The following is a 12,688-nucleotide window of genomic DNA, read 5'->3' on the forward strand; positions in this document are numbered from 1 at the left end:
TCTAAGAGGCAGGGGTCATCGTTATCATCACCTATCATAATCAGCCCCATTTTACAGATGAAGAAACTGAGGCTCAAGACAGTTCTTGATTTGTCTGAATCCCTGAACTGAAAAGTGGACGATGAGAGGGCTGGGAACCAGGTCTGATTCCGAAGTCCGAAGCTCGGCCTCGCTCTGCCCGTCTGTGAATGTAGGCGGTCAAGCGGGCGGCCTGCGAGGCGGAGGTGGGGGCGCGGTGGGAAGAGGAGGGGCGGGTGGGACGCGGCTGCAGGGTCGGCTGAGCTCCCCTTGGCAGCCGTCACGGCCTGGAGCCGGGAGCGGGAGCGCCTGGTTCTCATCACGAGCGCGGCGGGCAGGGCGGGGGACGAGGCGCCGGCACAAAAGGCTGCCGTCGCGACACCAGGACCCACGCGGGGAGCCGCGCTCTAACCTGGGCGGGGACCTCCGGCAGCCCCCGCCCCGCCCCGCCCCGCCCCGCCCCGCCCCTGTGGCCGTCCCTCGCTGGTGGCGGGGCCGCACCGCTGCGTCTCTCACTGTCTCCAGTCTTGGTTTCACCCATCTCTCAGGCACCTCCTCTCCCTGCCTCTCCAGCCTCCCCTCCGAGATGAGGCTGGGATCGGCGCTCCGGGCCAGCCCGCTCCAGTGCTAGGCTGGGGACCGGGCTGCACCAGACAGATGGACCCGCGGACGTTGGACTGACCTGGCGCCCAGAAGAGAAGTCGCCCCCGCTTGTCACCATGGTAATGCCTGCCAAAGTCTGGACCACCTCCCTCTGTCTTCTTTTGGCGGGGTCCTCGCAGACCCCAACCTTTTATGCTCAGGCGACCCTTAGAACCCCACCAGGGCTCTGCTTAACTGCCTCCCCACTAGCAGGGATAGTGGGGGGCGGGGATTGCAGAGACCCACCCCTGGGCGATGCCTCCTTCTGCATTCTGGGCCTCTGGCTCTCCATGTGCAAAGTGGAGGAGTAAGACGGGATGACTTGTAAACTTTGATATTGCCCCATCCCACGGCCCAAGTCAGAGCTGTAATCCCGGCTCTTGGGCCTTGGACCCAACTTGGTGTGGTGTTGCATTTCAGATGTGGGGCTGAGCATCAGATATGCCCACTGTCCCCACACAGTTTTGGATGGGGATAGGGGTTAAAGGCCCTCGGAGCACAGTCAGGCAGTGCAGGGCAAGGAGAGTTAAGGGTGAGGAGCGAAGAGGAAGAAGTTGCCACCAAAACTTGGGGTGGTTTTGCTATTTCAGACTCAGGGCAGGAAAGTCAGCTATGCACATTGCCCTGATTGAGGTGCTGTCCTGGGGACTGGGTGGGAGGTAGGTCTAGGGGAGAGGGGAGAGGGCAGTGCCCACATACTGTGACTTCCTGGGCTGGCACCTCAAGGTTGGGACAGGCGTGTGCGTGCGTGTGTGTGTGTGTGTGTGTGTGTGTGTGTGTGTGTGTGTGTTTGAGCAGAGAATGAAAGAAAAGTCTGTTTTCAGAGAATCCTAGCCCAGCTCCAGACAGGCCCAGGAGCCCGGGGCAGATTCACACAGATCGCAGGGGTGGTGGGATTTGGAAAAGGGCTGTGAAGACAGGCCAGGGCTTTAACCCATTGACTGTGAACTACCGTGTTGAGTGTGTGTGGGTTTTCACTGTGTACACGTCCACCCACAGAAGATTTCTGTATAGAGATGTGCACACACACGCACACACACACACATACATACACACCAAAACATGCTCCTGCTGACCCACACAGCTGAACACATGTGCCCTCTCATCGTACAAGCCTTGTCCTCCTGCTCTCTCATACTGCTAAAATAGGGGCACACACCTGCGTACATGCCATAGACATATTGCAAAAGCAGGCTCCTCAATCCATACACCAGCAGGGCAGGGGTGTGCGTACATTGCCGTTGGAGCTGTTTGACAATAATCATAAGCTAATGTTATTCACCTCTCACCACAGGCAAGGCCCTGCCCTGGGCAATGTACTTGCAGGAGCGCCAGTAACTCACACCAACCCTAAGAGTAAACCTGCTGGCATTGCTACTCCACACAGATGGAGACCTGGGAATCGGAGAGCTTAGGTGGCTGCCTAGGGTCCCCCTGCCAAGAAGTCAGAAGTGGGACAGCATGAATTCTGAACCCCAACTCAGCTGTCACGGCCACCCCAGACCCTCCGGCACCAAGTGATGTTTGCCAAACCTTACCTGGTTTTGGACCTAACTTAGTTATTATTTTTGGAATCCAGAAACTCCTTGCTGAACCCCAGATCCTAAGATCAAGGGTCAGGCACTGGGTGGTCCTCTCAAAGAATGAGCAACTTTTTTTCTGAATGGGAATGATGGACAGATTTCCCTCCCACGGTTGTCTTTAAGTATTAAAGGTTGTCACGTGCCCACCTCTCTGGCCTCACCTCTGTACTCCAGACACTCTGACCTTGGTTCAGAGCCTCTTATGTTTCATGTTCCCTCCAGCCACAGTGCCTTTGTACATGCTGTTCTGCTGGGTGGAACTCCTACCCTTAATGACTCCCATTCATGCTGTACATCTCCACCCAAATGTCACCTCCTCAGGAAAGCCTGTCCTGATTTTCCTGACTCTCACTGTATATCTCTCCTTCATGGCACTGGTCACAGTTGTGATTTTTGTGAGATGATTTGATTAATGGCTATCTAATGTTCTGAGACAGCCCAGTGTCAGAGCATCTTAGGACAAAGGGACTTAGGTTTGATTCAGTCTAAAATGTCTGTAATTTTAGTATCATCAGACCATTTTTGCATATCCACTGCTTGGATATAGCAAATAATAAAATCTACTACTTACCATTTGCTCAATATTTTTATTTATGTAAATTTACTTTTGAAACTTAAAAATATATTTAAAAAGGACATTTTATGTCATGACCGTGAAAAATCAGTATCCCTTGTCATAAATAGAAAGTAACTGGGGGGGAAAAAGTACGACCAAGGCAAATCCATGTTAGAAAATTCTGGCTGGATGTGGTTGACTGTGGATGACTCCAAGCCCCAGGACTGCTTTCTTGTTGTTAAAAGGAGCAATGACTAAGTGTTGAGAGGTGTGTAAGCTATGCTGGCACTGAACTGGGACTTTCTCTTTGGTGTCATCCAGAGGACCGGAAGAGAATTGGAGTAACCTCTTTATTGTGATTTCATGTTGTGCTCATGTCCTCCCCACATCGTCCTGTGGGCCACCTGTGATCCTATTGCACGCTTTGAGAAAATCTGCTTGAGTCAATTCAATTCATTCCCCCAGAGCAGTGGTCGGCAAACTCATTAATCAACAGAGCCAAATATCAACAGTACAACGATTGAAATTTCTTTTGAGAGCCAAATTTTTTAAACTTAAACTTCTTCTAACGCCACTTCTTCAAAATAGACTCGCCCAGGCCGTGGTATTTTGTGGAAGAGCCATACGCAAGGGGCCAAAGAGCCGCATGTGGCTCGCGAGCCGCAGTTTGCCAACCACGGCCCCAGAGCACCTATTGTGTGCCTGCCGGCCCAGGGAGAGAGATGTGTAAGCCCCGGGCAGGCCCACTCACTGAGAATTCTAGGCTGCATGACGGGCAGTGGGAGTCCATCCCTTTGCCTGGAAGCACCTGTGTCATGAGAAGAGATGGAGGTGGAACAGGGCTCTGCAGTGTGGGAGGGAGCTCGCCCGGGCCAGCGAGGGACGCCGTGCTTCCCAAAGTGAGGCACCCTGGTCCTTGGAGGGACGACTTTATTTTATTATTTTTTTTTTTTCATGCTCTTTGTTTTAATTTTATTTTTCAATTACAGTTTATGTTCAGTATCATTTTGTATTCGTTTCAGGTGTACAGCATAGTGGTTAGGCAATCATATACTTTACCAAGTGTTCCCTCTTGTATTTCCAGTACCCACCTGGTACCATGCATAGTTATTACAGTATTATTGATCATATCCCCAATGCTGTACTTTACATCCCATGGCTATTTTATAACTATCAATCTGTACTTTTCAATCCCTTCACCTTTTTCACCTAGCCTCCCAACCCTCTTCCCATCTGGCAGCCACCGGTTTGTTCTCTGTATATATGAATCTGTTCCTATTTTGTTTGTTCATTTATTTTGTTCTTTAGTGAAGAACTATTTTGTTTGTTCTTAAGTGCAGTCATATGGTATTTGTCTTTCTCTGTCTGACTTATTTCACTTAGCGTACTACCTTGAAGGAGAGACTTTAGATGGCACTTAGATGAACATTGTTTTATTTTACAGCTTTTCATCTTGATGAGTTAGGAAATAATCTAAATTAACATACACATGTGATAATAGATACAAATAAATGTATTTAAGTTGAAAATTAATTGACCAAAAGATGAATGTGAAGTAAATAATAAACAATATTAAGTAAACAATAAACGAGGACAGATGAATAGCAAGAAAAACTCACGATCGCAGCATGTGGGTGGTTGGGAAGCCCTGGCTGGAGTGCAAAGTGTGTTAGAAGAGTAGGAAAGGTATGCTGGGTGTAAACTGATGGGCCACCAATGTCAGGCTGAGTTGCTGAGCAGTGGGGAGCCACTCAAGGTTGCTGAGCAGTAGAGGGTTACAAAGGCCACTGTGGTGGCCAGTGGGAGCCTGGTGTGGTGTCAGGGAGCCTGGGGAAGAGGCTGAAGAGGTGGTAGTTATCTGCACATGTTCATACCCCAGCTCTACCGCAATCCAGGACCCCTCAGGTAGGGTCCCTAGGCCTGGCCAGCAATCAGGGCCTATCGGGGCTTTCCTTTCCCCAGCTGCTGGCAGCTGGCCCTGCCCCCACCGCTGCCACTGCTTGCCATCTGTGTGGTGCTGCCCTCCCGCTCCCCTGCCACTGGTCGCCTCCCTCTGTGGGCTACAGGCATAGGGTGTGATCACTTGGCTGGCCTGGGCCTCCCTCTGCGGGGCAATTGCTGGCCAGCCCCACACACCTGCCACAGTGTCGCTAGCTGGTGGCCTGGGCCTTCCTCTGTGGGGCAATTGATCGTGGGGCCCCCAGATTGATTGCCCCACAGAAGGGGGCCCTGCCCACCCAGTCCGGGCTCTGCGATCAATTGCCACACAGAGGGTGGCCTGGGTCTCCCTCTGTGGGGCAATCGTGGAGCCCCTTCCCCCTCCCCCACCCCCACTCCCACTCCCCAATCAATCACCCCGCCTTCTTGTGGCCTAGGCCACCCTCTTTGGGGTGATCAATTATGGAGTCCCCACATCGATCGCCCCGCAGAGGGTGGCCTGGGTCTCCCTCTGCGGGGCAATCATGGGGCAATGGCAGGGCCTCCTGACCAATCGCATCGCATCCGCCTTGGCTGGCCTGGCACCAGTGCATGTCATAGAGTGGTTGTCTGGACGGTCGATCTGCTGTTCGGTCGTTTGGTCAATTTGCATATTATGCTTTTATTATTATAGATGATCATATGATACTGCTTTTTTTAGCCTGCTGATGTGATGGATGATAATCATTGGTTTTCTAATGTTGAGCCAGCCTTGTATACCTAGGATAAGTCACACTTGGCCATGGTGTGTAATTCTTTTTATCCATAGTTGGATTTGTTTTGCCTGCATGTTGATTAGGACTTTTGCATCTATGTTAATGAGAGAGATTGGTCTGTAGTTTTTTATAGTTATGAAATGTTACCTCCTCTTCTATTTACTGGTAGAGATTATAGAGCTTTGGCATCATTTCATCCTTAAATGTTTGATGGAATTCGTCAGAGAGCTCCTCTGGGAGTAGTGATACTTTCTGTTGTGAAAAGTTACTGTTATTGGTTCCATTTCCTTAATATTTATATGCTAACTAGAGGCTCGGTGCATGAATTCCTGCAAGGGTGGGGTCCCTCTGCCTGGCCAGCGATTGTAGCCTACCGGGGCCATCTTGCCCAGTCCCCATGGGAGGTTGGCTGGCCAGGGAGGGACTGTAGGAGGGCTCCAAGATGTGTCCAGCCCCGTCTCACCCAGTCCCAATCAGCCGGACCCCAGCAGCAAACTAACCTACCAGTCAGAGCATCTGCCCCCTGGTGGTCAGTGCATGTCATAGTGACTGGCTGAGCAGTCGACTAGTTGGTTGGACACTTAGCGTATTAGACTTTTATATATATATAGATGGCCATGTACTTTGGGTGAGAGATGGTGAACCCTAGGGCAGGGCCAAAGGGGTAGTAGAGAAAGGAATGAGCAAACACAAAACTAAGGCTCAGAGAGGTGAAGTGACCTGCTCAAGGCTACACTGATGGTACATGACAGGGCTGGACTTGAACATGGGTATTCTGACACCCACTTGCTTCTCGGTTTACTGCAACTGGAATGTTTTTTCCAGTTTCTGAAAGTTGTTTTTTTAAAAACGAGAAGCCAATTCTCACTCATACCTCCACCCACACAAAAATAAGGATTTGGGCAGGAGAAGTTTTAGTTGGAAGTGAGCAAGGACTTCCTGGCAGCCAGAGCAACAGGATGCTGGCTTTAGGATCTCCAGCCTGGAGATTCAGAGGAGTGTCCCAGGTATTGAGGCTGGTGGTCACAGCCTGACACCTACTGGGCTGTGTCTGGCTCACGGATGTGTTTGTTTTGGCCAACCTTTAAAAAATTGGGAGGTTTTACTAAAATATCAATAGATCATAGGCTAAGGCAACCCTCAGCTAAAGCTGACAAGATGAGGCGTTTGCTTCAGGCCCTACTACTCCTTATTGCTTCCCAGACACCGAGAATGACTGCCAGGGGCCATTCACCGACGTGCTAGAAAGCCTGTTTTCTCACATTTGGCTCACTCTGGCTTCCATGTCACCTGTCAGGCCCCTGTAGGCACTTGCATTTGTGGCTGCTGGTTTAGGCTCTCCCTGGGCCTAATTATATCTGAATTCTAGAAATGGTCCTGCTGGAAGGGCCTTTAGGGATAGATAAACCCAATGCCCCCATTAAAATACTTTTTCATCAGTTTTTTTTTTTTTTATTGATTTTTACAGTGAGAGGAAGGGAGAGAGGGAGAGAGAGAGAAACATCTATGTGAGAGCAAAACATCAATCCGCTGCCTCCTGCATGCTCCCTACCAGGAATCAAGCCTGAAACCCGGACATGTACCCTGACCCAGAATCGAACCAGCAACCTTTCAGTGCACGGGACAATGCCCAACTAACGGAGCCATACCAGCCAGGATACCAATGCCCACATTTTACACATTGGGAAACTGATACCCAGGTCACCCAGTGAGTCAAGGATGTAATCCCACCTTCCCTAGGCATTTCAGCCCTGGTGCAGAGCAGGCATTGAGGGCAGCCTTAAGACACTGCCCACCTCAGCTTTTCTCAGTCCTCTCCCTTCCCAAGTGAGGAGGTGCTGACGCTAAGAGGTACTAAAATTTTGCCTGTTGGAGCAAATGATAAACCTGGACATGGAAGAAAAGTTCAGCCACATCTCAGAAGGCCCAACTAACAACATCTGGTGAGACCATTTCAAAAGAGAACCAGCCTTAAAACACACACCCTCGCACTTGTACTTTCCCCCAACGATTATAAAAGTTCTACAAGCTGGTTACAGAATGTTTGGAAAATCCAGTGAAACTACGAAGAGAATGAAAATGGTGCCTCTCCCCTTCACAGCCCTCAGGGGGAACCACAGTTAACACTCTTTGATGGTCTCTTGGCTCACACACCGTTTTCCACAGTGGAGAGCAGACTGTGTGGGGATTTCTCTTTTAACACATTCCAATAATCAGAAGAGTAGCTACTCCTGGGGTGGGGGAAGCCTGAAAGGGGGCCTCTTTTTGGGGTGGTGGAAGTCCTGTATATATATTTTTTAAATTTTATTTTATTGTTTAAAGTATTATAAATAGTAGTACATATATCTCCTTTCCCCCCCCCCCCATTGACCTTCTCCCAGCCTCCCCTACCCCTGGCAAATGCCCTTATTCCCCCCCCCCACCCCGTCCAGTGTCTTGTGTCCATTGGTTGTGCTTATATGCATGCATACAAGTCCTTCGGTTGATCTCTTTCCCCCGGAAGTCCTGTATATTGATGTGGGCAGTAGTCACAGGAGTATGTGGCTGCCCTGTGCACTTCATGTGTGTTTATTTTACTATACACAGATAGTACTCAGGATTACAATAATAATAGAGGCTCATTACAAAGACATTGAGACAAAAGTATACAAAAATCTTCCTCTTCTCTCTCCCCATGCCCAGATGGAACTGCTGAGGGCCCATCGGCTCCACACGAGGTCCCCGTGTCAGTCCAGAAGGCCTGTGAGCATTGTTAGGCGCCAGCGCTGTGGGCTGGTTCGGCCTGTCCCCTTGGGGGCTCCTTCTCTGGCCTGGGCTGCAGGGGTGGGGCGGAGGCTGCACACCGCTCTGGCCCGTCATCCTTCTTCCTTTCCAGCGTCATGCTGTCTCCTGCCTGGGCTCCTGCCGAGGAACAGCTAAAGGCCCAGCCGGGCTGCGCTCACGGAGAAGGAATGGAAACGGGTTGATTAAGTTTCATGGAAATCATTTTGAGGGGCCCACGTCTGGCCGGCGGTGTTTGGGTTCCTGTGGTCCCAGGCTGGGCTGCCAGGTCGACTGTGGATGGAGAGTCGCCAGCTTTCCTTCTTGCAGCCGCCTGGTCCCCTTCACGGCGTGCTTCCCCCAATACATGGACAGCTTATGAGCCCCTGGGGTTCAGGCTGTGGCAGGTAATGCTCTGGCTAAGAGCTCGCAGTCCTGTTAACTTGGAACATTCTTCCTCGTTACTGGCTGCCCCTTAAATGGTTACCGTGTGTGCAGGCAGCTGAGCCAACTTGTGAAAGCCAAGGGCGTCCAGGCTGCGAGCCTTGGTCTGTGAGAGGCAAACAGCGTTTTCAGGGTCACGCGAAACAGCGCAGGATGGGCAGTTGGGAAGGCCACCCCTGAGGCTGGTGGCTGCCGGTGGCCCCAAGACAGACCAGCATAGGGACCGGAGAGGAGGGCACACTTAGTTGATCCGGACTTGAGTTGGATTCTGGCTCTGTCTTCTCTGTGGGAACTTGGGCAAAATCAGCCCCTTTATCTGAAAAATGGGATGTTCCTGCTTAGCCCCTAAGATCTCCGTGTGGCTAAGCAAGTGAGTATGAGTAGAGGCCCTGGTGCATGGTGGACGTCTGGACACTGTTGTTATTCTTAGGGTGACGGTAAGTGGAAGGGACCAGGAGGTGGAAGATGTCTTTGCACAGAGGCCAGGACTTGAGCTTTGTCTGACAGGATGAGTAAAAGTAAGTAACTAATAGCAGTAGCAGCAGCAGCAACACGTTTTACTTTTCCCAAGATCCCCTGTATCTGTTATCTTGTATCTCCAGATCAACCTCTGAGCGAGACAGGATAAGAACTAGAATCCCTATTTACAGATGGGGAAACTGAGGCACAGTAAGGCAGAGATGGTTTAGCTCATTACTCCCAGGGGTTGGGATGCAGACCACAGGTGGGACACAGACTGGAACTAAATGACATGGAATCGTGTGTTGAGAGCCGGTCCCTTCTGAATTCTCTGATCTCCTGAGGACCCAGAGAGAACTCTGCCTTCCTCTGGTGATAAGATGTCTTTTACCACCTTCCTAATGCAGGACAATCTTTTTTGGAAGAGAGAACACTATTGAGCCTTTAGGAAGTGACCAGCTGTCTCTAGAATTTAATGGCAGTATTTCCTTTCATTATTTTTTTTCTTTTAAAATATATTTTTTAGCCCTGGCAAGTGTGGCTCAGTTGGTTGGAGCATTGTCCCATTCCAGTCAGGGCACATGCCCAGGTTGTGGGTTTGATTGTCAGTTGGGTTGTGTGCAGGAGGAACTGATCAATGTTTCTCTCACACATCAATGTTCCTCTCTCTTTCTCTCTCCCACTCCCTTCCTCTCTAAAATCAATAAAATAACAACAAAGACATATCCTCAGGTGAGGATTTAAAATTTTTTTAATAATTTATAGAAATAGAGCAGTAAAATAATTTTATATAAGAGCTACTTATTATTTAGGTGTTATAATATTTATATAAATATATTTATGTAAGATATGTACTATCTATAATAATAAAAGCATAATATGCTAATTAGACCGGAGAGCCCAATGACCTTCTGGACGTCATTTTGGACATCCTTCTGGATGAAGCCGCTACGGCGGAGGCCAAGGCAGAGGCAGTTAGGGGTGATCAGGCAGGCAGGTGAGCAGTTAGGGGCAATCAGGCAGGCAGGCAAGTGGTTAGGGGCGATCAGGTAGGCATGCAGAGTGGTTAGGGGTGATCAGGCAGGCAGGCAGGCAAGCAGTTAGGAGCCAGTGGTCCCAGATTGCGAGAGGGATGTCTGGTGGGATCAGGCCTAAACTGGCAGTCGGACATCCCCTAAGGGGTCCCAGATTATGAGAGGGTTCAGGCTGGGCTGATGGACACCCCCACCTCTCCTGTGCATTAATTTCATGCACTGGGCCTCTAGTAGCTACTATAATAATAAATATAAACGTATTTATATAAATAAAATAATATAAAAACCACCCAATGCATTGCTGGTTTATTTTTGGAATTTCATTGTATTTATGCCAGTTGATACAGATTTTTCCATTTATAGTGGTGATAAAATAATAACTATAATATGAACACAAAAATAGCAGTGATGGCTGTTGCTTAATGAGCACTTACTAAGTGGCTGTCCCATGCAGAGAATATGTTTATTTTATCATTGAATCTCCTTCAACTCTTTTAGGCAGGTAGGATTGCAATCTCTAGTTTTACCAATGAGGAAATTGAGGCAGAGAAGAGTTAAAAAAAAATTTGCCAGATCACATGATCAGTAAGTAGCAGAGCCAGAACTTGAACGTGGGCAATCTGGCTGCATTCTCATAAACAGTATGGTGACATAGAGTCTCCATTCAAAATACAATTATGCAAGCCTTTAAAAAGCAAGTGGGTTTGAAAAAAACAGTAAGTGCTAATAGTAAAAATGGTTAGCACATGCTAACATTGATGAAGGTGACAGTGAATGACTAAATTTCCAAAAACAAAATGAAACAAACTTAGGCCAACTCCATTTGCACACGAGGAAAGAGGCCCAGAGAAGGAAGGCACCTGCCCCAGGTGGCACAGTGAAGTGGAACCCGGGGGACCAATCCCCAGGGAAAGCTGGGTGGTGTGGGGAGGGCATGAGGTGGGGGAGGGGTGCTGCTTGATCGACTTCATGTGTCTGTGCTCATGGATGTTAGACATGGTCCTCTAACTCCCTTTTCCTGTTCCCACTGCTGTCATTAGGATTGCATGGGCTGGGGGTAAATAACGGTTGGAGCTTAGCCTTGCTTGGGGGAGCATTGGAAGAGGTTACCAGGCCAGATGAGCCAACCAGTCTGCCACATTAAAGACCCTCTTCCCCCTCAGTGTGAAAATAACCCCTCCTGGGCACGTGCACTTTCGACATCAAGTACCTGAGCTCACTACCAGGACGGTGCCAGGTCCCTCTTTCCTGCAGAGCGGGAGCTGTAGGCATCCACTCCCTCATTCTGCAAACAGTGATGGGGCTGTCTTGTGCCCAGCACTATGTGGGTACTGAAGACACAGCGGTGACGCTGACATTTGTCTAAATGCCCTAGGCTAGTGTTCCCTGTTTTACAGCCTCCTGGCATCTTGCTGGGCTCGAGAAATGCCATCTTCCTCCTCCTCTAAGGCCCAGTGTTATTTCCCTGTCTCCAGGGACGCCTGCTATATACATGAAGATTCTTATTTATTCTCCTCTTCCTTTACATTCCTCCTTTATAGATGGACTCAGAGCTGGGGTGCCCAGAATGGCCTCCATTATGCTTCTTAAAGGTTGAAAATCATATCCATGGAATCTGTTACTGTATCTGGATGGAAACCTCTAGCCTTGTCCAACTTGCCCGTGTTATAGATGGAAAAACTATGGTTGAGAGGGGAATCTTTTGTTCAGTTTTCCACATTTACTGAGCACCTATTTTGTGCCAGGGACTGAAGACCCTAGAGGAATAGGAGCCAGTGCCTGCTGTGTCAGTTTCTATTGCTGCTGAAGCAAATGATCACAAGCGTAGCAACTTAAAGCAACTCGAGTCCATTGTCTTGCAGTTCTACAAAGCAGAAGTCCAACGGGGGTCTCACTGGGCTCACATCAGGCGTTGGCAGGCTGCATTCTTTTCCAGAGCCTCTTGGGAGAACCTGCTTGTGTTTTCCAGCCCTGAGGGCCATCCACATTCCTTGGCCCTTTCTCCGTTGTCAAAGCCAGCAGCGTCGCATCTCTCTGACCCTTCTTCCAGGCACATTTCCCTCTGGCGCCTGCCTCTCCTGTGCCTTCTTGCACTTTTGACGACCCTTGTGATTGGATTGAGCTCACCTGGATTATCCTGGATAATCCCAGATAATCTCCTTGTTTTAGATCAGCTGATCATCAACCTTTATTTCATCTGCAACATTCATTCCTCTTTGCCCTGTAAAGTAACATGTTCACAGGTTCCAGAGATTAGGATATGGGCATTTTAGGGGACCATTATTCTGCTTACCATTCCTGTTCTCAGGGAGCCTGGAGTCCATTGAGAGAGTCAGCAATCAGTGTGAGAATTGCTATGACAGGGGCATCATAGAAGCCCAGAAAAGGGGACACCTGACCCAGGGGGGTACGGTGGGGGCTGCGGGGAGAGGTCAGAGAAAATCTCCTGGAAGAGACAACGGTGGACTTGAATCTTGGAGGATGAGAAGGAGTTGGCCA

The 12,688-nt window shown here is 49.5% G+C and overlaps 1 protein-coding gene across 1 annotated transcript in view; it reads left to right on the forward strand.

Moving 5' to 3' along the window:
• Window positions 1-616: 616 nt before the first annotated feature.
• KIAA1755 overlaps window positions 617-12,688 on the forward strand; it is a 34,737-nt gene continuing 22,665 nt past the window's right edge. The window contains exon 1 of the mRNA XM_080684543.1: window positions 617-740. Within this exon, the coding sequence (XP_080540669.1) occupies window positions 738-740 (3 nt within the window). The 5' untranslated portion in view covers window positions 617-737. The remainder of the gene's footprint in view (window positions 741-12,688) is intronic.

The sequence above is a fragment of the Plecotus auritus genome (genome assembly GCF_963455305.1).
Source record: "Plecotus auritus genome assembly, chromosome: 8".
Classification (NCBI taxonomy): Eukaryota; Metazoa; Chordata; class Mammalia; order Chiroptera; family Vespertilionidae; genus Plecotus; species Plecotus auritus.